The sequence below is a fragment of the Schistocerca piceifrons genome, chromosome 4 (assembly GCF_021461385.2).
Source record: "Schistocerca piceifrons isolate TAMUIC-IGC-003096 chromosome 4, iqSchPice1.1, whole genome shotgun sequence".
Taxonomy (NCBI): Eukaryota; Metazoa; Arthropoda; class Insecta; order Orthoptera; family Acrididae; genus Schistocerca; species Schistocerca piceifrons.
In genome coordinates, this window is record NC_060141.1 from 556,299,599 (window position 1) to 556,326,029 (window position 26,431).

The 26,431-nt window shown below is 42.5% G+C and overlaps 1 protein-coding gene across 2 annotated transcripts in view; it reads left to right on the forward strand.

Moving 5' to 3' along the window:
- Window positions 1–26,431, forward strand: part of LOC124796329 (BCL2/adenovirus E1B 19 kDa protein-interacting protein 3) — a 310,876-nt gene that overhangs the window by 227,414 nt on the left and 57,031 nt on the right. For both annotated transcript variants that reach the window (XM_047260459.1, XM_047260460.1), the window contains one exon: window positions 16,275–16,359. In XM_047260459.1, the coding sequence (XP_047116415.1) occupies window positions 16,275–16,359 (85 nt within the window). The remainder of the gene's footprint in view (window positions 1–16,274; window positions 16,360–26,431) is intronic.

Consider the following 26,431-nt stretch of genomic DNA (forward strand, 5'->3'; position numbering starts at 1 on the left):
ATGTTGTAATGTGGGATGCCTGCATTGTCCCGAAGCGTGTGACGCTGTTGCCATCCTCTAGTCTGCGTATTCGAGAAGTCATGAGGTTTAGAAACGAGAAATAAGTTGACCATCACTAATTGTGTGTCTAAGTTTCCATTTCTACAGGAAAAACATGTGCCATTTAAGAAATTTAACTTTGTGTTGAAAGGGATGTTTGCTTACATTTATGGATTGTGCTTTCCTGCTCATTGAGTCCCCGACGTAGGTGCATTCCTGGCCAATTGTATTTTTCATATTTTATTTCGTTTCGGATCTAGATGAGGTGGCAGAGTTAGATGGGACACCATGTATAAAGAAAAGCTGTAAATCCAGAACAGTCATGTGAACCTCTCCCCCCCCCCTCCCCCACCACCACCACCCACTTTACATGACCCCAGTTAGATCCAAACTCCTGCCCTGCTTGTTGACTCTGGAGAACAGCCTTCTGCTTTTCACTTTACACACATTACAGATATTTAATAAACTGCTGTTCACCTGTTTCGCTCAATCCATATTGTTCAAACTTAAGCAAAAAGCCATGCGTGGTCCACGCAGTCGTGTGTTTTCGTTAAACTGACAAAAATACGTACTGTTCTGAAGATACCGTTTAGTCCTGGTAGTGCCTCACACACAGGAGAGTAAGTTGCAACTTGGCTTCAGGAAAGGAGTATTCACAGAAAACGAATCTGACACTGAGTTGCGTGTTCTGAGATGTTCCTCTACTCTCCTGTGCATTGTTTCAACAAGATTTCAAAACATTAGAAGCAAAGAAACTGGTCGATAATTTTGTGATCTTTCACCCTTTGCATAAAATATGCAGTTTTTCAGTCTGCCATGAGAAACCATGCACAGGTGACTCGGTACAGAACTAATATTTAGTGCACTGATATTAGTAATCCCAGCTGAAATTTCATCATACCCATGGGAGGTTATACTATTTCATTATGTCTAATACCGTTTAGTGTACACAGTTCAGTTTAAAATTTACAGTTATTTTTACAGTTCCTTGCCATAAATGAAGCGTTAACCGGAAAGCAGACGACACTAATTCTTTACCATCGTTTACCGAAAGTAGAGTTTAGATATATGTAACCTTTGGGGGCCGATAAACTACCTTGTAGTAATCGTGGACTGTCTCAAGCAAAATTGTGTCCGGCTGCGAGAGTTCATAGGCGACAGTGGAAAACGAGGGTGCAAATTAGCTACGACTCGCTGCTGGCATGAAGTGTCTTATTACGCGGCGGTCCCTTGGAAGTTGCAGCTGGAGGCAAGGGGGAAAGGGAGGACCAGCGAAGCAGCTGTACAGGCTAAATTCCAGTAATGGGTAAGTTAAAGATTAACTTACTTGTAATTGGCATTAAATTCGCAGGGATAATATGTACAGCGTGTTTCAGTTAAGGTGTTCTTCTCTGGAACTTAAAAAATTACAAGTGAAATGAATTGTTATTTAGTTTGGTTAGCGTAAATGAGCATAGTTTAATTAGTTCCCAGGGAGTTAAGGCAACGTTAAATGTTTATAATTTTGCTATCGTGCTACTGGTGTATTTAAGGGGGACTGAACGTCAAACGTGCCGACTTGGAGCAGGAGAGGCATCACAGGACATTTTTAATTTCCACTGTCTATACTTTCAAAAATATTCATAAAACTCTGTCGGCATGACCAGGAAAGAGGCAGGATTAACACTCATAGCAGTGGAAGTTCAAAAACATAATTTTTCTTAGATGTGAAATTTCATCATTTTTTTCTTACTACGCGCTGCATTTGTTACTATAGATACACTTTTCTTCATAAGTAGGAGATTCTTAGATTAATTTTGCACAGCGCACAAACCATACTTACATGTGTGTGAAACTCTAGACTTTATGAAAAAGTGAATGAGCTGTTACGTTCTAAACTTCATGTTTAGAAAAAACTCAAATTTTGTAGTTAATTATCTCAATTTCTACCACAACTTTTAATAGATTTGGGGAAATTCTAGAGTTTTGCATTAAGGAGTTTGTGTTTAATAAGCAATGCAAAATTCATCGAAGAATCTCTTATGAAGAAAAATGTACCTATAGCAACAAATGCAGCCAATAGTAAGTGAAAACATGAAATTTCACATGTAAAAAATTTTGTTTGTTACGTTTTTGAACTTCCACTGCTACGGGCAAATCCTGAATCCTTCCTGGTCATGCTGACAGTTTTATGAATTCATTTGTAAAACTATAGACAATGGAAATTAAAATGTCCTGTGGTGCCTCTCCTGCTCCAAGTAGGCCCGTTTTACGTCCTACCCACTGTTAAACCAACTATATTTCAAATCTTTTTGTCATACGTTTATCATTCTTTCATGGGTGGATGCAACACTAAACTACTGCATATGCCAAGTGTCACCCGCTTCTGAAGAAGGCCAAATTATTTTGGCTGAAACCTGGGTACAGTTTGGTGTCTATCTGCAACTGAGGCTGACATGCTACATATTCAGTTATCACAGTTGCTGATAGGGCTACAAAATGTTAAAAATTCTTAGCTCATCTTGCGCAGATAAGAGCCTAATTTACACTGGACGTTTTGGAGAAATTCAGTTTCCTTGTGCAGATGTTCGTGTCACAGTTACCATTACTACACTGCCCAAGAGCCTCTCATCTATCCGATGTGATGGCGCCGCAAGAGGTACGCCAACGAATAAGTAGCATCGAAACCGTAGGCTAGCGCGAGCGGTCATCTTCAGTTCGCATTCGCGTGCTCGCTCGCGTTCCACTGATTGTCGGTCTTTTTACCGAACTATCGAAGGAAGTTAGTGTCGTCTCCGCCTCAGCGCTAGCTGTAGTGGGCTTATAGAAAACTTTCGTCTGATACCCGGTCTACTTTTGTTATGAGGTGCGCGAATGATGAAGTGGTCTGAAGAGAATGTAATGTTGCTGATGGAATAATATGGACTTCATGCGTGTTGCTTGGTTCCGAGATATCCACAGCACAAATCCCGAAGGAAAAGAAATGTGATTGATAGAAAATTGCCAAAGTGTTAAAAAAATCTGCATCAGCTTTGTATTTCTAGGGAAAGCATAATATCCTTGGCAGTAAGCTAGTGCGAATATTTAACTATCACTCAAATTCAGATTAAAATGTACTAAAAATCTGACCATTCTCGTTGGCTATGTTCGTGGTGTCTGAATAACTTGATAACCTACCATACAGAGCGCGCAGCAGCGATGCCCTGCATCGCGGGCTGCCTACGCATCAGCAGATGTCCTGTGTTTGCCCGTAGTTCAAGGAACGAGTCTTCGCAACCTGTTCTACCTGTCCAGGCCAGACCAGCCTCTCCGACCGGGCTTGTGAAAACTGACCTCGCGCTTCTTACGTGAGTCAGCCCCAACTGATCTAACAGTATGCTCAGTTGCCAGCTTCTCCATTGTAGCGGCAAGTGTCCCTTATTCGGTTCTGATCTTCACTCTAGAAGACTATCTGATTTTCATGTTGGCAAATGCGAGGCTAGTTTTCGTTATTTACGTTAGCGCTGAAATGAACTGAAAGCCAGTCCCAAATATACCACTGATAGCAGCTTAAGTCATCCAAAAAGCCGGCCGTCATAGCCGAGCGGTTCTGGGCGCTTCAGTCCGGAGCCGCGCTGCTGCTACGGTCGCATGTTCGAATCCTGCCACGGGCATTGATGTGTGTGATGTCCTTAGAACTACTTAAACCTAACTAAGTTCTAGGGGACTGATGACCTCAGATGTCAAGTCCCATAGTGCTTAGAGCCATTTGAATCTTCCAAAAATAATCTTCCGTGTTTAGAAACGACTGTAACATTGATTGTAGACAAACACATTTTTAGACAGATTCGATCTGCTTCATTTCGTTGGGTGGTTATTCGCTCCATAGAGCACTTGAGAGCCCGTTATCGAAATGATGTGGAACGAGTCAGTTTACAGAATATGTTAACACGATTAGTGTCAACATTAATGAACACAGAATTTTTTAGTCTCACTCATACAACTATACTTTCTTGTACAGCCCACCAGTTTTCAAATAAAATTCGTCCGTGGAATAGGGATAATCACGAGAAATGATTCTAGGTTAGAATTAAAACTTACCCTACTACCTGTCAGGCATTTTATGTTGTTGGCCAAATGGCCAAAAATTTTGGTTGCTGCACATTGACTCCTTTCTGAGACATTGACAGCTTTAATAATGGGTAATAAAGGCAATCTTTTCGTAGTTCTGAAGGCGTGGTCATCACTATTCTTCCCAAATTGTGATAGATTATTTGACGAATTTCAGTAACGGATATATGTATAGTGACGGCACAGTTAAAATGCATAGCTTCTTGAAGAGCTACCTGCGTGACGTCTGTGGGAGAACACCATATATTATCCTTACTACTCTCTTTTTACAATCAGTAGTTTTAAGTCTGAGTGGTTAGTTATCCCAGAAGATTATTCCATACATTACCGAGTGGAAATATGCAGAATATGTCAGGAGGTTGATGCATTTGTTTCAAAGACTAACAATTAAACGAAGAGCAAAAGGAGCTGAAGTAAATTATTTGAGAAGCTCAGCAATACGGTTCTTTCAGTTAAAGTTTTCATAAACATGTACACCCAAAACTTTGGAGCAGTCTACTCTGTTTAGTGACTCCTGTTCATGTACTACATCAGTTGTTTGTATGACTATTTGCTGTACAGAACTGAATATAGTCCTTTCTCAAAATTTATCGAGAGTCCATTTGCAGAGACCACTTATTAGGCTTCTGAAAAACGTTAAAAATTTCTTCTGTTTTGTAACGGGATTTGTTCTAACAGTAGTATCAGCAGAAAATTAAAATTCTGCTTGATGAACGTTAGTGTATGATCATTCACATATAAGCTATAAGTACACAAAGCAAACAATCCTGTTGGAGGAACATCCGCAACTCAGCATTATACAGAACTCCCTGTTGCCAGCCGGGGTGGCCGAGCGGTTCTAGGCGCTACAGTCTAGAGCCGCGCGACCGGCACGGTCGGAGGTTCGAATCCTGCCTCGGGCATGGATGTGTGTGATGTCCTTAGGTTAGTTAGGTTTAAGTAGTTCTAAATTCTAGGTGACTGATGACCTTAGAAGTTAAGTCCCATAGTGCTCAGAGCCATTTGAACCATTTTTTTGAACTCCCTGTTCTGCGCTCCTAGGTTCAAATGGCTCTGAGCACTATGGCACTTAACATCTATGGTCATCAGTCCCCTAGAACGTAGTATTGTATGGATTATTCAGCACAACTTCTTGCGTTCTGTTTGTCAAGTACTATTGAAAGAAATTCTATGTGAAGCCATAAATTCCATAAGATTTCAGATTTTTCTAAGAGTGTAACGTCTTGGAACGTCCACAAGAATACGAACTGGCTATATTTTATTATTTAATGCTTGTAATATTTGATGAGTGAACGTATAAGTAGCATTTTCAATCGCACAGGCCATCTGGAATCCAAACTGTGATACCCAAGTGTCTAACATTAAATCCATTACTTTCTCTAATATTTTGGAAAAAGATATCAGTAAGAAAACAGGACGATAATTCTGTCTCGCCACCTTTCTCATGAAGCTCATTAGCAACTGCGTATTTGAATCTGTTTCGAAAAATTCCCTGTGCCAAATGTTGCGTTTCATGTATCACTTAGGACATTACTTTTTAAATTACAACTACTTTTCAGAATTCTGTTTGAAATATCATAAACACCATCCGAGTTTCTGTGCTTTAGAATTTTCATAATTCTATTGATATCAGTGAAGGTTGTTGGTGGATAAGTCACGAACCACATCGGAAATGAAACAAAATTTTCGAAAAGAAACATTTGTTGTACTGAAAGGAAGGTATAGCGTAAATAATAACCACGTCACATGACAATCTGTTGCAGTATTTCATTTTTTCAATGGTTTGTGATGCTATCTAGGATGGTATCACCACGTTTGGCAACTTAATATATTTTCCCAGTTTTGTTAATACTTTTTGTACAGGAAAAATTGCTAATCACACGTAGCTTGACTTTGAACGCGAACATACATCATCTCTCTCAACCTCTCCTCTCACTGCACGTGATCGAATGAGCTGAGCTGATTTCAAGTCGAGAGGAAAGCAAGGGCATATCTTATCCAACCGGAGCATGCCTAGTAAAGCACAATCGCGACCAAATCAACCTTGCAGTGACTACCGGTTTACGTAACAGCGGGGCACTGGAGTCTGACAACTTAACTCGGCAAATTCTCGTAACTTGCACAAGATTGCTTCTTCTAGAATGAAGTAGATAAACTGGTGAATGAGACGGAGATGAGCAGTTAACGGCAGCTGATCGTAGTTGAGGCCAGATGAGGTGTGGTGCTGCATTAAATCCGACGGTATCCTTGTCGGGACGCGCCTGTAGCAGAGAACAATGCTCGCAGACTGACTCGCTAGAATAAATCACACTGTTTTGTTCCGCTGCAACCTTGGCCAGGGCATTTCCGCCAGCATAGCTACTGATATTCGCGGATGACGTGCACGTGACTATTACGCTATTGTTTCTCGCGTCAACAACAGTGATTCGACGATTTACGTGTGATGGACTTCTTGACAGAAAACTGTCTTTCACGCATACGCTGTGAATAACAGCAGCAGGCTTCGTTTTTTAGTGTCTAGCATCAAGCGAGGTGGCGAATGGATAAGACACCAGTATCCCGGAGGAGAGCTGTCAAAATCCCCATCAAGCCACCAGTTTAGGTTTCCTGTAATTTCCCTAAGTCGGTTAAGGCTGATGCAGGGGTGGTTCCCTTGAGAAGACACACGGTAGCCTTCCCCAAACTGAGCTTATGCTTCGTCTTCTATCGACGACGATACGTTAACCGTAATATTCCATCCTCGCTGCCAATGACTGGCGCTTCATATGCGGCTTCTCCAAAGCACGAGGCAAGAGGCGGTTGGGAATTGCACTATGTTTCGTCGGATGTCTCCTTCTCCCTGTTTGTTGTATATTCGAGCAGAATGCAGCTGTTAAAAATGGCATGTGCTCTGCCGCTGTCCCTCATTTCGCTTTCACAAACTGTTTCTGCAAAATACCTGCCCCAACAAACGACTTACAGCAGTACGAGAGGTTTTTCAATAAGTAATGCAACCCATTTTTCTTCTGAAAGTAGGCTGGTTTTATTCAGGATTCCAATACACCTTATTGTTCCCTACTCTTTTGCTACAATACTATATTTTCTAACATGATCTTCGTTCAATGTAACAGCATTACGCCGTCTTACTGGGACGGCCTGTATGCCCGTAAGATATCACTCTATTCGTCGATGTCTTGCTGCATCAATAAACGCCCCATTAACCATGTTCTGTTTCCAGCAGAGTGCATCCTCCATTGATCTAAACAGATGGAAGCCGGAAAGTGCCAGATCCGGGCAGTATGGTGGCTGAATAATAGTCCAGCGAAGTTTTGTGAGCTCCTCTCAGATGAGATCTAAATTGTGATCCATCGATCACTTCGATTGTGTGTGTTCGCCCGTTAAAACATGGTAGGAGTCACAGCTGTGTGCGGTCGGCCGGTGCGCTGGAGATAGGACAGTTTTGCGTGACCTTGTTGTGATCATGACAGATGCGCCGCCCAACGACTCACCGTGCTTTTGTTCACTTTCTGGTCTCTGTAGGCATTCTGCAGGCACCTATGAATATTTGCGATGCTCTCCACCAAAAGGAACTCGATGACTGCCCTCTCCTTGGAACCCACCTCCATTAGACGCCATTTTGAAGGCTATGTATGGCGTTGCCTCCTATCGAAACTATAGGGGCTGAAGCGGGAATCTCTGCCCCGCAAAGTTGGTACTTCTACAACAATCATTACATTTCTGATGTGAAGGCCTGTGAATGTGCCGAATTTAGAGGTCTTCATGACGTTATCTTCAAACTAGATAGTACAATGCTGCCTATTGCATGTGCTGTACTAAACTACTTCGGTTCAAACAGTGTTGGATTGTTGTTGTACTACCCTTCGCCGAGAGACGGCCAGCTACTATAACTGACGAAATCTGCCACAAAGTGTTAGCATAATGATTGACATACCGGTGTCTTCTATCAAAGCTCATTCAGACTCGATGCGCAACTGTTATCGCTGCCAGAGACGGCAGCTCCGTGTATTAACTTCACACTCGGTATACCCCCAAATTATCAACAGATTTAATCCTGTGTTCTTCCTACAGCGGTTGGACAAAAATGCGGAAACACCACGAGACATGTATGCTTGAACATTAATGCAGATGGTAGCTAAGCCTATAGATTGTGCATTTGTTTTGACCAGGGACGACGGCTCAGTATGCTGCACGTGTCAGTCGAGGTAAGAACATTGGTCTGTGTAGCTGTGAGGGCATTATATCGGAGCTAAGTGAATTCAAAGGTGGGCAAATTGTTGGTGCATGTGTCTGGTGTTGCATGTGTCGAGTGATCGTGACGGACAGTCATTGAAGAAGATTGCGACGAACCGTAAGAGGACGACAGCTGCAAAAGTCACTGCAGAACTTAGTGTAGCACTTGGGAAACCTGTCAGCACCGAAACAACACGAACTCAATAAGCAGGAAATTGCAGGGCGAGTTGCAGTTCCATTACCACACGTTAGTGACTCAAATGCCCGTATCAGGACCCCGTGTTGGCGAAGCCACGAAAAAGCAACAGACGAAAGGCGTTTGGTCGGAAGAGTCTTGTTTCACACAGTTTCCATCTTCTGCCAGAGTTTATGTTCAAAGTGTGAACCATGGCGGGGGGTTCGATGATTTGGGCGGCCATATCGTGGCATTCCATGAGCCCTTATGGTTACTCTGCAAGGCTGCATTGCTGCCAAGGATTATGTGACCATTTTTGCTGTCCGTCCCATGATACGATGTTTGTTTTCCAATGTTCATACTGTCTTCAAACACGACAGGGAGCGTGTTCGTACAGCTCACACCGTGAGCACAAGGACGAACTGTCGCATCTCTTCTGGCCATCACAATCACCAGCTCTCAAGGTTATTGATTCAAAAATGGCTCTGAGCACTATGGGACTTAACTGCTGCGGTCATCAGTCCCCTAGAACTCAGAACTACTTAAACCTAACTAACCTAAGGACATCACACACATCCATGCCCGAGGCAGGATTCAAACCTGCGACCGTAGCGGTCGCGGGGTTCCAGACTGGAGCGCCTAGAACCGCTCGGCCACTCGAGCCGGCTCAAGGTTATGGAGTTCTTCTTGTCTACTTGATAGCCGGGTGATCACTGTCCACCTCCGTCATCGTTCCCTGAACCTGTCACTGCTTTACAGGGAGAATGGTGTAAGATTCTAGAATGAGATTTTCACTCTGTAGCGGAGTGTGCGCTGATATGAAACTTCCTGGCAGATTAAAACTATGTGCCGTCCCGAGACTCGAACTCGGGACTTTCGCCTTTCGCGGGCAAGTGCTCTACCATCTGTGCTATCCAAGTACGACTCGCGCCCCCGTCCTCACAGCTTTACTTGTGCCAGTACCTTGGTAGAGCACTTGCCCGTGAAAGGCAAAGGTCCCGAGTTCGAGTCTCGGTCCGGTACACAGTTTTAATCTGCCAGGTTGTTTCGGTGTAAGATTCCCTTGAAAAACATACAGGGCCTATATTTGTCCATTCTGAGAGGACTGGAAGCTGTTTCGTATGCCGACTGTTCTCGTATACCGTTCTAGGCATAGTAACGTGTTATATCCTTGGAGTTTCCACCACTGTACTGTAGTGTGTACGCACAATAACCCTGTGCACAGTGCATGTTTTTCACTGCAGTGGACAACTTTTAATGGTCAATTACCTGGCGTTTTCAGTCAGTCGTGAGGCTGAAAATGCATGCAGGACACAACACCAGTAGGGAGTGCCCACTAACGTGAACTGTGTGGCATTTTCAATCAGTCCTGAGGCTGCAAATGCAAAGAAACGACCAGTACAGCTGTCCACTGTAGTGGACGCTATGCGCCACAGGTATAAGTAAAACTTCATCTGATTTCAGTGGCAAGCAGTGTGAATCATTTGGCCGTGCACCCGTGGCGACCACAGCTTTTTTAGATCACCCAGCTGGGACCCCGCTAAGCAGGCAGTTCAGCTCCAGGTGTGCACCGCAGCTGCTCGCGAAAACGAAACGGGGCCACGCGGCTCATGCCACGGGCCAGGCCCGGCCCTGCCCGCTGCTAACGCCTTTGTTATCCTCTCGCCACACACGCGCAGGGCCGCTTTTGTTTTGAGGTTCCGCCATCGACTATTACACAATCGATATGCGCAGTCTCCCTGGGGGGACCGTTTGACACCAGAGGTTTTCCAGTTCTCTGTCAGTGACGCCCTTGAAACTATGCAGTCACACAAGCTACAAAGAGTTCAGTAGCCTTTCGTCGATACTGACCGTAGTTCCCACCAGAAAATCTCCACTAAAGGCTGATTTGGATGCATTGGGAAAGACACTTAAATGCTGTAAATCACTAAATTCGAATCACACATATAAACAGTATAAAAACGGTGGCTGCTGCAATCATTGGTAGTTTTGAAACTTGTTGGTGGATTAAAACTGTTTTTTTACCGGGGCTCGATCGCAGAGCCGGCCGAGGTCGGGGTGGCCGAGAGGTTCTAGGCGCTACAGTCTAGAACCGCGCGACCGCTCCGGTCGCAGGTTCGACTCCTGTCTCAGGCATGGATGTGTGTGGTGTCCTTAGGTTAGTTAGGTTTAAGTAGTTCTAACTTCTAGGGGTCTGATGACCTCAGAAGTTAAGTCCCAAAGTGCTCAGAGCCATTTGAACCATTTTTTCGATCGCAGAAACCTCGCCTTTCGCTGTTAGTGCTCTTGCCGACGTTTAAAATGAATAAACAAGGTCCCTCCCGTCTTCCCTTCAAGCTCATCCTGTCTCCCTGCAACCTTGCCTTTTATGGGTAGCTTCTCACACTGCATCCCTCAACGTCATGTTAAGGCGTAACAGTCGACTGAGCAATCAAAGCACGATTCACGACCCACCCTCAAAGCTGTACTTCCGTCAACTTTCCAAATTTCTCTGTCCCCAAAATGCGCCAATTTCACTTACTGATGAAAGTGAGCACTGTCTATAAACCAAACCATGCAGCGCATACTAATTTCATCATATCCTGCTGCCAACCGTACAGTTTGAACGTTTCAACGCAAACCGCTCCTAAGTTATGACGCTATTATTTCTTAGTTCAATAAGTCATCCTGTGTCTTCTCCATGTTCGCTTCAAACACTTGCAGAAGTTCTCCTGCATGCCTCGCGGGACTTTCTTTGTCATCTGTCTTCTGATAGGTTTGATGCGACGCGCCACGAATTCATCTCCAGTGCCAACCTCATCATCTCATCCTGTGCCAAACTCTTCATCTCAGAGTAGCACTTGCAACCTACGTCCTCAATTATCTGCTGGATGTATTCCAATCTCTGTCTGCCTCCACAATTTTTGCCCTCTACAGCTCCCTCTAGTACCATGGAAGTCAGTCCCTGATATCAGAGGTCCTATGATCCTATCGTGTCTCCTTATCAGTGTTTTCCACATATTCCTTTCCTTTCCTCTCCGATTCTGCGTAGAACCACCTCTTTCCTTACCTTATCAGTCCACCTAATTTTAAACATTCGTCTGTAGCACCACATCTCAAATGCTTCGATTCTCTTCTTTTCCGGTCTTCCCCACAGTCCACGTATCACTACCATACAATGCTGTACTCCAAACGTACATTCTCAGAAATTTCTTCTTCAAATTAAGGCCTGTTAGATACTAGTAGACTTCTCTTGGCCAGGAATGCTCTTTTTTCCCAGTGCTAGTCTGTTTTTGATGTCCTTGTTCCGTCCGTCATTGGTTATTTTGCTGCCTAGGTAGCAGAATTCCTTAACTTGATGTACTTCGTGATCATCAAACCTGATATGTTTCTCGCTGTTCACATTTCTGATACTTCTCATTACTTTAGTCTTTGTTCGATTTACTCTCAGTCCATATTGTGTACTCATTAGACTGTCCATTCCGTTCAGCAGATCACGTAATTCTTCACTTTACTCATGTCATCAGCGAATCGTATCATTCATATCTTTTTGCCTTGAATTTTAATTCCACTCCTGAACCTTTTTTATTTCCATCATTGTTTCTTAATTGCGGAACTCACTTCTGGAATTAAGAATATTACGGAGAAATGGCTTAGCAACAGCAAAGTGGATTTTTTCCTGATTATTAAGTGCACTATATTTGGCAAGTTCCTCGTCGATTAAAACTGTTTGCTCGACCTGGACTCGAACCTTTGTTTCAGAGGTGCTAGACCCAAAAAATTTACAGAGAAACTTCTGTGAAATTTGAGAGTTAGGGGAAAAGTAGTCGCGAAAGTAATTACGCTGAAGGCAGGTCATGAGTCGTGCTTGCATAGCTCAATCAAGCTATTCCCCCTTCAGCTTTATACAAAGTGTGTAGTGCCAACACAAAACACTTATCTACGCAAGAGAAATTGGGTGAGAGAAAAATTCACTTTTATTACGAGAAATGCCACAAGTATGATAAACGTTGACCAAGTTTTGCGACCAGACTGGAAATATTTTGCTTGGCTTGCTGGGCGCTTGAAATTTTCCTCACCAAACCAAAGGGCACTGATATGCAGCAATTTCTAGACATTGTAACCTTGAGGTCTTTAATTTCCCTAGGAACTAAACACCAAACCTAGTTTGTCTCTTGCATTCTGATATGTGGTCTCAAAACAGTCTGCATTTTAAGTCTCTTTGTTTGTAACTTGATTTTCCCAACCGTCTTGTTCCATCAGGTGCTTGTGTTGCTGTCTACTGCATACTCTTGTCTGCAGTCAACAATGAAGAGTATGCTTTAGTCAGTGATACAATCAACTGATGAAACGAGACAGTTGGCAAAATCGTGTTATGATACAAAGAAATTGTCTTAATATGCAGACCGTTCTGAGACCACAAATCAGAATGCAACAGGCACACGTCAACGTTTGCTGTTACTTCGTGCTTTTTAAAAATGTCTGTTATCATAATTTTTAAATCAACAGAAGGAAAAGTGTTCTGCATATCGTTAGGTTTCGTATTTATACATTTAATAAAAAAGGCTCATATCACTTGCACTTACAAAAATAAACAAATCCGTCATATCGTTAACGGAAATACCGTTTGTTCGTTCTTGTAACACACGTGAAATTCTTATGTTAGGAAAAAACAAGTTAAATCCTATAGCAATAGTTTGCAATTCTGTTGTTAAATTTCTCTAAAGTACCTCTAAAAGCAGTTCAAACAGAATATAACATAGCATAAGGAAAACCTGCTGGAAGAACCAAAAACAAATTGTTAATGTGGATGCACAATGTTCATTGCTATAGTAGATATTTTTATCATGTTGCTATCGTTATTAATTCCTTATGTGATGTAACTATCTTAAAGGATGTAACAGTAGTGCTGATAGTTATCATAAATTTTTGTATACATTTGCAATTAACTGCGTTTCAGTTCAGTAAAATGTTTACATAAAAACTCAGTCGATAAGAGCATTACCCGCGAAAGGCAAGGTTACGATTTCGAATCCTAGTCCAGCACACATGTTTAATCTGTTATGTAGTTTCAGAAGAGAGAGAGACTCCGCTGCGGAGTGAAAGTTGCGGTCTGCAAATATTGGCTGTTTGTATCAGTTCCGCAATAAAACTTCAGAGTTCATTTTTAGTATTCCTCAGAATGATTTCATTTTCGCCAGAAGCTGTTCCTCCGTTTGCCGCATCGGTGCACGCCTCACAGATACAACCAAAGTTTCTAGCAGCAGCTGGCTTCTATACATTGCCCTCTGAACCCGGTGTTGGTTGTAGCGTCCCGACACAGCGCACAGATTCAACTTTTGTCAGCATCGTGTACAATAGTATATACAGCTGTCAACGATTAGGAGATAAATTTCCAACGCCACAGCGCTTTCCTAGATACTGTTCTGTTGAAAGTGGTATGCTCTCGCCGTCTCAGACTTGTGAACTAATTTAACCAGCCAGCTATAAAGGATGGGCAAATCAAAACTAGCTCCGAAAATGTCCTGCATCTTCAGAGAGGCACCCGTTACACACACGAAGTGAATCATTTCCAGGTTCAAAAATGTTAGAAAATATATTTGAATCGAACTCTGAACCTTTCGATCATTAGTCTGGCGCTTCTCCAGTCATCCACCGAGCCACACTCAACTCGTGTGGCCGGCCGAAGTGGCCGTGCGGTTAAAGGCGCTGCAGTCTGGAACCGCAAGACCGCTACGGTCGCAGGTTCGAATCCTGCCTCGGGCATGGATGTTTGTGATGTCCTTAGGTTAGTTAGGTTTAACTAGTTCTAAGTTCTAGGGGACTAATGACCTCAGCAGTTGAGTCCCATAGTGCTCAGAGCCATTTGAACCATTCAACTCGTGTATATTGCATTAATCAGGACCAAATTTTATATAAAATCATATTTTAGTACCAACTTTCTGCTACGTTTATGACATCACAAACTCCAGCTTTGTCATCGAAAGATTCCCAAATATGACTCCTGAAAGGCTTCGTCCTACTTCAGACATCGAATGAGTGGTCGTAGTATTGAGAGCAGAGAATTTTCGTTTGTCCTAAGTGGCCGTCAGAAAAACCACTAAGGTTTCAGTTGCACGAGACTGTGCGGTTAAGTTCCTGTGAGCGTAGAAACTGCGACATTCGTCGGTGTTTTGCCAAATCTACGGGATCATGTGACAAATTTACTACTCAGGGATTTGATTAACCTGCAAAGATGATACATACCGTTGTTTTGCATGTTGGATTTTGCCTCAGATTGGTAGTAATCTGAAGATTCGATCCCATGTTAATAAAGTACTCAGTTTTTCATTGTGCCAAAAGTAATCTTGATCTCAAACAGTCAAGCATGTATGCGAAAAATAACAAAACCACTGGCGTCCGGATACCATTTTCAATTGTAGTTCCCCAAACAAAACAGAGCTCTCTCGTCAACCGCAAAAAAATCCATTTCAGACCATACACGTAACAGCCGTGTCACTCTTCAGACCAACTTCAGGTTGATGATTTTTATTTATATTTCGTAAAATTGTGTGGGGCCATCGTCTTGCTGTGTAGTGTAACCAGCACATTGTGTAAAAAACTGTTCAGGTGATTTCTTTATTTGATAATAATTGAACTCCACTTTATTCTTTTCATATGTAAATGAAAGATACAATTTATTTATGAAACACGGGACATATGCATACAAATATCAGGTTCACACAATAAAAAGAGGAAAAATGATACATAGACAATGTCTGAAAGACCCATGTTACAGTAGAGATTTTTGTCTTCTGCAGGTAATTCTCTACTAGTACGGTAACACCAGGGGTGGCAAGTTGTTCAGGGAGAAACAGTGAAGAATCGTCTTGAGGAGCAGAAACTAATCTTCCACTTTAATATTGCTGTTGTCAAATGATTGAAAACTGAAAGCGTATTCCACATTTTGTCTTAAGTTATGTGGTATTCGCAAAACTTTGTCAAAATAGTGTGGTATTAAATGTACTTTATATTAAATTAAAATTTTATACATTAATATTCAAAAAAGCTGTCTCCCGCGTTTCCATGTGTCCACGAGATGGGAGTGGGGCGGAAGTAACTTTATTCACTCTGTTTTGGCTCACGTTAATTGGAAGGCAACACCTTTCGATCTGTAATTGCTGGTGATCACAGAACTGTCGGTGACCGTTAGAGAAGCTTCTCGGCTTGGAGGACGCCAGGAAGGCTGGGATACATTCCTGGGAGGTAGCTGGCGCTTCGCCCGTCTCAACCTTACAGGGACTGCATAGACTACTTTCTTTTTCAACTTTTATTTCAACTGTTGTTTGATACAATGTGAACTTGAACATTAGTGCATTTTCCTCCAAATTTCAGTGCTTAATATTAGTTTTCGTTGCCTTGTAAATATTAAATGCCGAATATATAACAATTGAGGAGTGCAATTTCGGTTGTTGGTATTGTTACAATTACGGTACTGCCCTTCTTGTTAATCTACACCCTTATGATTAGCTTCGATTAATCAATGTGGAAAATGACTGCTTGATTCGCACCTACAAATAGGATTCAATAATAGGCTTCCAAAGCCATATGATATTGCACCAACTACGTTGAGTTTCATTTGTTAGCGGAGGGCATGCAAGGTCTTCACCACATTATGACGGACAACAACAATCGGGCTGTCAGCTTAAAAGAAAATTGTTTTTATTGTAGTCGGCCACCTGTTACTAGCTGTTTTGACTAACAGAGCATTCTCTCATTTCAGCCCAAAGTCGCCTCCCAACAGCCCGAACACGGAACCTTCGACCGACGACGACCTCAAGGGCGTCTACATAAACTACTGCTACAAGGTAAGGATCACTTTCCAACTTCCAGCTATCTACTTCGTAGGATCCACATGGAAGTGTCCCAGCGAGGGTGAAGCGTAGACCTGTGTTTCTCCTCACTATAAAGAAAAAAAATTGCTCAATTCGACAATCGTAGCAGTTGGGACCACCCAAAGACTATCGCTAGTAACGAAATCTAACGATGTTTCGGAGGCTCTAAAGTTTGGTTCGGTGTCTAGCAAGCACGGTTCAAGGTTAATAGCAAAAAATGTAAACTATTATTTGTATTCCTATTCATCAACAGAATAAATACAAAAATATGTAAATAAAGCTGTAGATCAGTTATGTTACCGATACTTTCTTTGCAGAACCGTTGCCGTTGGTGTAACCCATTGACGGACTTCGGGAAAAAGTTTTTGCCATCGAACTCCTCAAGAATCACTTAGCCATCACTTGATTAACTTTTCCTCCAGGCACCTTTATTTCCACTTTTGATGTTGTTCATTACTAAAATAGAACAAACATCTTCATAGCACAACTGATATCTTCCAGAGCAATAAAGCGGATACATTAGCCGCTATAGAAGTCGCCTTGAACTCAAGATAAAGCATTTCTAAGAATGGATTCAAAGTTGAGATCAGGGATCGCTGACGTTTAAGGGGCATCTAAGTTGAACTCAAGATAAATAGCAACTATCCTGTATTTAAGGGAAACATGTTCCTCTCTCGAGTTTTTAAAGGAAAAACAAATTAAGAAATATCAATTTCAGGATATATGGTTGCTGAGCTGAGAGAGAATCCTGACAGACCAGCTACTCATCGGAAGGATACCGTTGGAGGATGGGGACAGGGAGCATCGAAATGTAAAAATATTGGGAAGCTTTGTACACTGAAAAAATTCCATATGAATAACTTTCTGTAGGCTAGCCATGTGTCTACGACAATAATAAAATTGAAACACTTAGTAACGCACCGAAATAGTAGGAACTTTATATGTAGTTAACATTCTTGGTCAGTAATTTAAAATGGGTAACAGTTCCAACTTAAAGTACAATTTGGTCTAAGATTTTATCACGAACACTATGATTTGTTATAACTGTATTCTCTCCAAATCGTGAAGTTTTTCGAGAAATTTGTAGATTATTTTTCGCGTTTTTATGTCTTTTGTTGTGATTATACAGACCATCGCGTGAGAAGTGCAGTACGTAAATTATGCAAAATGCTGCGGGTTTTTTCCCCGAAAAGTTTGGACGCCGCAGGGCGAGTGACTAAGTCACAGTTGCAGGGGAGATGGTGATGGGGAGGGTGGGGGGAGTAAGGAGAGTGTGGTGGTGCAGTCACGGGACTGCGGCGAGCTGATGGAGCGAGTAAACAGATTCCTCTTCAGACTGTGACCTCGCATCGTTCTTAGCGTACGTAGCTGGCTGGGTACCCTGGTGGTGAGTCAGCTGCGTCAGTACTGCTCCATCCAGTTCTAAGAATACGCAGTTCTGTCAATGTACTGCAAATGTGGAAATGTCATTAACATTTACCTAATCTGACTCTCTGTACCGAGTAAGTTACTCTGCAATGTTCATTGGTTAATAACGCGTTTCCCACTCTTCGCGCATGAACGGATTAACTGCAAAACGTGACAAAGTAATTATTCCATGAAAGTTTTGGTTCACGAACGTATTTTTCGTGCCCACCTTTTGAGAATATCGTAGCCTAATCTGGTACTTTATATTTTAAATTTTTGTGAAAAGTATTTATTTTTAATGATTCCTTATATCACGTAGCTTTTTAAATTTTTTCAGTAAAAATTCATCCAAAACTTTGTCTTATTTGTGAATGTGACTTTTCACATCAAATGTCATATTCATATTTTCAGGTTTAGGATTCTTTTTACACATCTACATGACTTTAAAAGGTATGTCGTGAATGAAAATCAACAATAATTAACTAAATTTGTATTTTTTAAATTTTCTGCTCTGGTCATAAAGTAACCCTTCACTCTGTGTAGACATTACTGAAAATACGTTGGTGTCGCTGAAATGGTGCTAAGATATTTTCAGGTTCTGTACCGTACCCACACACCAGTACATTGCTAAATACAAAGTATACCCTCCAGCCGCCTTCCCCCCCCCCCCCCTCCCCCCCCCCCCTCCCCCCAGGCATTACGCGTTATGGAAAATGCGTTGGTATTGCTTGGGTTAAGCTACTTCCTAACGTAAGTTGTAGGCTCAGTATTGCCTTGCATGTTCCTAAGTTTATCCGGAAGCGAAACTGATCTTCCCCGAGATCGGCTTCTGCCAGCTTTTCCATTCGTCTGCAAACAAGTCGTGTCAGTACGTTGCACCGTGACTGAAATGATGCGGTAATATTCACATCTTTCGGTAAAATCCAGGGTTATTACAAATGATTGAAGCGATTTCACAGCTCTACAATAACTTTATTATTTGAGATATTTTCACAATGCTTTGCACACACATACAAAAACTCAGTTTTTTAGGCATTCACAAATGTTCGATATGTGCCCCTTTAGTGATTCGGCAGACATCAAGCCGATAATAAAGTTCCTCCCACACTCGGCGCAGCATGTCCCCATCAATGAGTTCGAAAGCATCGTTGATGCGAGCTTGCAGTTCTGGCACTTTCTTGGTAGAGAAGGTTTAAACACTGAATCCTTCACATAACCCCACAGAAAGAAATCGCATGGGGTTAAGTCGGGAGAGCGTGGAGGCCATGACATGAATTGCTGATCATGATCTCCACCACGACCGATCCATCGGTTTTCCAATCTCCTGTTTAAGAAATGCCGAACATCATGATGGAAGTGCAGTGGAGCAGCATCCTGTTGAAGGATGAAGTCGGCGCTGTCGGTCTCCAGTTGTGGTATGAGCCAATTTTCCAGCATGTCCAGATACACGTGTCCTGTAACGTTTTTTCGCAGAAGAAAAAGGTGCCGTAAACTTTAAACCGTGAGATTGCACAAAACACGTTAACTTTTGGTGAATTGCGAATTTGCTGCACGAATGCGTCAGGATTCTCTACCGCCCAGATTCGCACATTGTGTCTGTTCACTTCACCATTAAGAAAAAATATTGCTTCATCACTGAAAACAAGTTTTGCACTGAACGCATCCTCTTACATGAGCTGTTGCAACCGCGCCGAAAATTCAAAGCGTTTGACTTTGTCATCGGGTGTCAGGGCTTGTAGCAATTGTAAACGGTAAGGCTTCTGCTTTAGCCTTTTCCATAAGATTTGCCAAACCGTCGGCTGTGGTACGTTTAGCTCCCTGCTTGCTTTATTCGTCGACTTCCGCGGGCTACGCGTGAATCTTGCCCGCACGCGTTCAACCGTTTCTTCGCTCATTGCACGCCCCTTACAGAGGCATCCAAAAGCTTTAAACTGCGCATATCATCGCCGAATGGAGTTAGCAGTTGGTGGATCTGTGTTGAACTTCGTCCTGAAGTGTCGTTGCACTGTTATGACTGACTGATGTGAGTGCATTTCAAGCACGACATACGCTTTGTCGGCTCCTGTCGCCATTTTGTCTCACTGCGCTCTCGAGCGCTCTGGCGGCAGAAACCTGAAGTGCGGCTTCAGCCGAACAAAACTTTGAGTTTTTCTACGTATCTGTAGTGTGTCGTGACCATATGTCAATGAATGGAGCTACAGTGAATTTATGAAATCGCTTCAATCATTTGTAATAGCCCTGTAAACATCTGTCAACACTTGCAGTCTTCGACAATGATGTTATTTATGTTTCTTCTTTAAGTCTGCCGGTATTTCGCCTTTATATCTTCCATAGCAGGTGGAATGTAAGGTTTATAATCGAAGCAGGAACAAGTAAAAGCACTGTTTTAAAAAGTTTATTTAACTCAAACAATTACAGGTTTCAGATTTATTACAAATCCATCTTCAGAAGGCTCTTAAGGCTTCCCTTTCTTTCCTGCTATTGTTTTGTCACTCATGTGAAGTTGGGCCACGTTTCGCAGAATGTTAAACGTATGTGTAGCCATTAAACATAAAATGGTGCGTTTCATAACAGTTTTCATGGAATTAAACAGCACTTTCACAATGCGTGGGCAAAAATGTGTTAACTTAATAAAGCAAAACACAAATACAGGACGAATTCGTCACCAGAAACAACCACCAATGCAGCACATTTGTAACGAACAAAAAACGAGGTCCCAGCAGCAAATAAAGGAAAACTAAAAGAGCCGTGTGTGTGTGTGTGTGTGTGTGTGTGTGTGTGTGTGTGTGTGTGTGTGTGTGTGAAAATTTAAACTTTCATTATAATACTCCTTCAATCTTCAGTTGTACTACCAACACAACTGTTGCTTTCTCTAAATATGTTAAATTAAGCCAGAGGCAAAACCATAATCAGTAATGATGACAGCAGTGCAGCAAAACTATTTTCTTTCCCTCCCCCTTCTGTGCGAGCGCGTGTTTTTCGCGCGCGTGCGCACTCTTGACACATCTTGTCTGCCGCGCAGCTCCCCCTCGTCACGCCGCTGTGCGCCTTGGGCCGTTTCATGTTGCCAGCCAAGAAACAAAAGCAGAGAAATGTAAAAAGAGCCAAGTTGCGCTCCTTCTAAAACTGCCAGCAGTCTAATTGCAGAGTGTTTGGCGTGAACTTCAAAGCCTGGCCTGTGGATGCGACGGGATTGTGTTAGACTGAAATGGGACTTTCGACCTCACTTCCATCACATTCCTGCGTGATACGGGAAAAAGGACGAAAACAGAGAAAATGATTTTCTACACGGAAGCCTTCGCGGCGTAGAAATGTTTGTAAATCTTTCCGAGTATAGCGACAGCGTGTGGGGCAGGGATATAAACCAACCTTTTGCTGGACCGTCGATCTGCTACACTGGTCAGCCTGGGAATAGTTTCCGGCGTTTTTTATTTTTTCCATATTATTCTACTCATTTCCAGACTGGTATCCTACGTACACCGTTGCCACCTTTCAGGTAGATACTTATATGAATATGGTGTCTGTTCTTTCAGACACGTGCGAAGGAACAGACATCACTGATAACCTGCGGCCGTCTAGAACGAAATTAGAATTACATTAATACCTTAAGCTGCTGAGGGGCTGCTTACATGGCAGACGCTCTATCCATCTGAGCCACTGAGTGCACAGAGGATAGTGCGACTGCAGGGACAAACTGATGCACGCCTCCCGCGAGACCCACATTCTCACCTCGTATGTCCACACACTACGTCCCTACGCAACAGTTATTGCTCGTGGAAGACATTCTTACCAAGTCCCGTAAGAGTTCGGGGAATGTGTGTGCATCCGCAAAGGAGGAGGAGGTCATGGCCGGTATTGCCAGAACTATATACTTACATGGATATGGTGTCTGTTCTTTCGGACATGTTCGGTGTGTGTTGGGGTGGGACACTACAAATGTAGTGTGTGGACATAAAAGTTGAGAATGTGCGTCTCGCGGGAGGCGTGCGTGAGATGGTCCCTGCAGTCGCACTATCCTCTGTGCCCTCGGTGGCTCAGATGGATAGAGCGTCTGCCATGTAAGCAGGAGATCCCGGTTTAGAGTCCCGGTCGGGGCACACATTTTCACCAGTTCCCGTTGATAAATACAAACGCCCATAAACAGCTGAAGGTATTAATATAATTCTAATTTCAGGTTGTGTGTGTGTGTGTGTGTGTGTGTGTGTGTGTGTGTGTGTGTGTGTGTGTGTGTGTGTTTTATGGAAAATGCGCGCAAATATTAAGATTGTAACATACCTACAGTAAAAAGGGACACTTCGCTTTTGACCTTCTCACACGTAGGGTTCATGAATGCGCATTCAACTTCGATTAACCTTATAGAAAAACCAAAAGATTCTTACCAATGTTTTTGGCGCATATGGGAGCTTTGGAAGCTGAAATGATTGTAATCTGGGACAGAATAAACTTTGGGTGCCCATACTACAGTATTGTGGCCAAGTACTTTACTAATATATCTCTAACTGTACAAATCGCACCCGAAGGCGTCATAGCAAACCGCTGATCTCGTGCAAGCGAGCGACGACCTATTAGGAAGTTTTCGGAGTCGGGTTAAAGGCCAGATCAGATATGCATATAACTAATGCGATTTGGCTGCTGACTCCGCTTTTCCTGCGACAGAAATACACCGAAACTATCTACAGTTCAGCTTCAGTTTTTAAACTTACTTGAAACCAGCTCACTAGTAACAAGGAAAGAAATAGCGTGCCAATCGTAATGCACAAAATCACAGAATTCATTTCAAAGACAAGGAACAAAGAACATGCAAGCTTTAAGGAAATTGAGAAAATTATCCTACAAGTGGAACAGCAAGAGGAAGACTGAGCTACTAAAATGATTTGCTAGTTGAGTTAAAGAAGTAAGAGGTAAGTAAGTCATTTACGAGGGGATAAAGTGGTAGCTGTGCGTAAGAGAATAAAGACGACTGATGCCGAGTAGAAATTTGATGCTACGTTGACACGCTAACTCTGTTGGTAAAACTGGGAAGGACGATAAAAGTTCGTTTCCAGGACCACGATGGAATTGTGTATTGGTGTGGCGGTATAATCGTAGAAAAATTTTGTAGCAGTGGAGATGAATAAGACAGAGTATGCGTTGAGAAAAACCGTCAGTAACTTGCAAAGCAATTGGATAGCAAAGTTTAATCCACCTCCCCTCCCCCTGCTATCCGATGAAGTGTGTCACGAAGAACGTGATGTGGTTTCGTGTACTAACACACTGACGAGAGATTGTGTATTCAACCCTGCACACATTCTGTGGCCAGAATATAAATACTACCACCTTTACTTCCCTTCGTGACAAGTTCTTGTAGCAACGTACCTCCGCTAACAGAAGTATAAACGTCTATCTTTGGTCAAAACTACGCCGGATTAAGAGGTTTAGTGACATTTAACACAGTCCACGAACCAGATTCCAAACTGCGCACTGTCAACATTTGTGACCATACTTTTTTCACCGTCGGCAGTGTAATGGCTAGTGTAACAGGAAATAGTATTTCTTTGAGTGATTCTGACAGTTTTACGTCACTTTATTCGTCGTTGGTGCTACAAATGAGTGCTCAGAGAAGATGTCTAAAAGTTTCTCCGCTTAACGCCTGCCGTGTTCAGTTGTATGTTACCACCAGTACTAACCTAAGTTTGCGTGTCCCACTTGCATATATGTAACCCCCTCCCCCCATATGTTGGATTGTTTGTCGTTTATCTCGCCCGAAAAGTAATTACGCTTGTATCAGAACAAACTCTTGTATGTAAAGAGAAATTAACGTTATACTTTAAAGCTGTGTGTACTTGATGATAAGGACGAACAGAAAGTTTATGAATGGTAACACTGTTGCGGAGTCTGTTGTACAAAATGTAAACATTCTAAGGATAATGTTGCTACCCACATGTACTGTTGTCTTAATGCTGTTCACGCAACGATTACGCTTCGTAACAACCTTCTTTAGACAGTGTAATGCTTGTTTGTATTTAAAAACGAGTGAACGATCGACCTGCCCCTCCATGAAAATGTTGGCCTGTTGGGAGTAACTGTAAGGTAAAAAACTGGCCACAAAAAGTTATTTTTCGTTGCATATGTTCGGCATTGAAAACGTAGCGAAAAAAGTCTCTGATATAAGAACTGTGTCCTCCTGGAGGTTTTCTTGCACTGAAAAAAAAATATCAAGAGAACACACTATCGTTCTCCTTTGTTCACCTTGACATAACAAAGCCGTTACTTAAATTGAAGACCGAGCGAGGTGGCGCAGTGGTTAGACACTGGACTCGCATTCGGGAGGACGACGGTTCAATCCCGCGTCCGGCCATCCTGATTTAGGTTTTCCGTGATTTCCCTAAATCGCTCCAGGCAAATGCCGGGATGGTTCCTTTCAAACGGCACGGCCGACTTCCTTCCCTGTCCTTCCCTAATCCGATGAGACAGATAGCCTCGCTGTCTGGTCTCCTTCCTCAAACAAACCAACCAACCAACCAACCAACTTAAATTGAAGACTTACGACGGCCATCCTTAGCCACTGCGCTAGGTTGCCGATTGGGTAACTGTACTGCTATTTGCAGTGTGTGTCATTTGGATATAGGCTTTGTTCAGTTCAAGGATATCAGGACGCTAACATATAACCACCTCGCTTTGTTCAGTGTTGTCAAACGTTTTAGAAATTGGCATCTTGAAAATTAAGCATAATGTATTTGTTTTGTCTCGAAACCGTAGAGCCATGTCACTGAAGTTTCTTCAAGTGAGAAAAGGGCAGGGTGTTTCCACCAACAGTGCTTAACTTAGGAATTGTTTACTTACCGGTAAATTGTGATGTTTACGTATCGCAAGCTCATGTTGTATGGACCTTCTCTTTAGTAATGAGTAATACTGAATACTGACTGCGCGAGACTGGATACGGATACTATTCACGGTTGTTCTAGCGCTATTTTTGCGCGATTAACACGACTGAACAAGTGTGATTATAGAATTCTTCATATATTGCAAAGGCATATATACTAAAAGAATAATTCGCGTTAATCGAAGAAGTCGCGTTAACCGCGCAAAAATAGCGTTGGAACATCCGTGAATGGTATCCTGGATTTTATGTAAATAATCACACTGTTTACATGTTTCCTTATATTTTGGTTTGGTTTGGTTTTGTATCATAGTTTCTGATGATGGCTGTTGGGCTAACTGCGTTAAGTCTTCATTAATAAATTTCGATACATACTGAATTGTTGTAAAAGTGTTTCCATGATGACTAACCTCTATTCAAATTTCATTTTTTTTTTTTTTTTTTTTTTTTGGCGATTAGGTTCGTTGTAGGTAAGATATATTGGAAATTTGAGGACCTTGTGTGTCAAGGTGGAAAGTATCGAATCAGTTAGTTTCAAAAATTCGCCTTCTGCAAAAAACTTCTTTGTTCTTTACCGAAACCTCTTAAGACACCTGTTATTTTTAGTGGGTCTAGATCCATTACTGTAAAGTACAGCACAAATTTGTTGATTTAGTTTTTTAGTACGAGACTAAGTTACAAATGAATGCTGTCAAGCCATAAAACACACGAAACCAGGCCAGCCTGTATAATTGTCTCTTTAGAGTTAATGTAGTTTCAGCTTAGTAATCACGACAAAATGGGAATGCACACGGTACAGTTAAAGCCTAAACTAGTGTACCAACCACGAATTTTTGTACAATATTTTACAGAAATAGACCCACAGACACTCAGATACTGAAACATAGTGTATTGTGGAAGGCAAATTTTTAGAAGCTCAAAGTAAGATGCAAACATCGATAACGCTAACGCGAGATTCAAACGGCAACAAGAAGACTAAAACACGCAATTACATGGCTTGAAAAGTCTGCAATTTTTCTACATAATCGTTTCCATAAAGTCGTTAAAGCTTTAACACCTAATTGTTAGATGGCTTTCTCCAAACATTACCTCAAGTTGGGAGGACAGAGATGCCTAACGGGAAGGAGGTCGCTAACATTGAAATGACGCAGGTGGAAAGTTGTCAACGGTGAAGAAGGCTTACCTGCCCACATAGCGGCGATCCTGCGCTCTATCCAACCGCAGCTGCGGCTTGCAGCTGGCGAATCTCATCAAGGCCAGCCGGACCGCAGGAAGCCTGTCCAATTCGCGGTTCTTTTTTGTGCGGCCGCTGCTGCTGTCCGGAGCAAAAGGCCCACGGGTAGGCACCACTTCCGCCCGACTCACTCAATTTCCTCTGGTCACACCATCTCGCGGTCAACGGTAACGTCCGAGCTACACAAGTATGTGCAAGGGTCATGTTTCGGATCTAGTACACTAGCGACTTTGTCTCTCTTGACTGTCCTCGGTAGGCAAATCTACTGCAGCGCCTCCGGTACAGGTGCGGAAAATAAACGTGGCCTTCAGAACAGATTTCCAGGGTACAAATACGTCAGGGGAAACGAAATACAAAAGTAACCTGGTTAAATTTGATGTTGGAAGTGACCACCAATCCACTCTTGGCAATTTTGGACCCGGGTCAGCAAGTTGTTGCAGGCAGATTGAAACTGAACTGCGGGAATTACTGCACTCTCATCCGAAATACTGTTGCAGTTCTTGAAGACTGAGGGTTGTTGCGATGCACCATAGACTTGAGGGCTC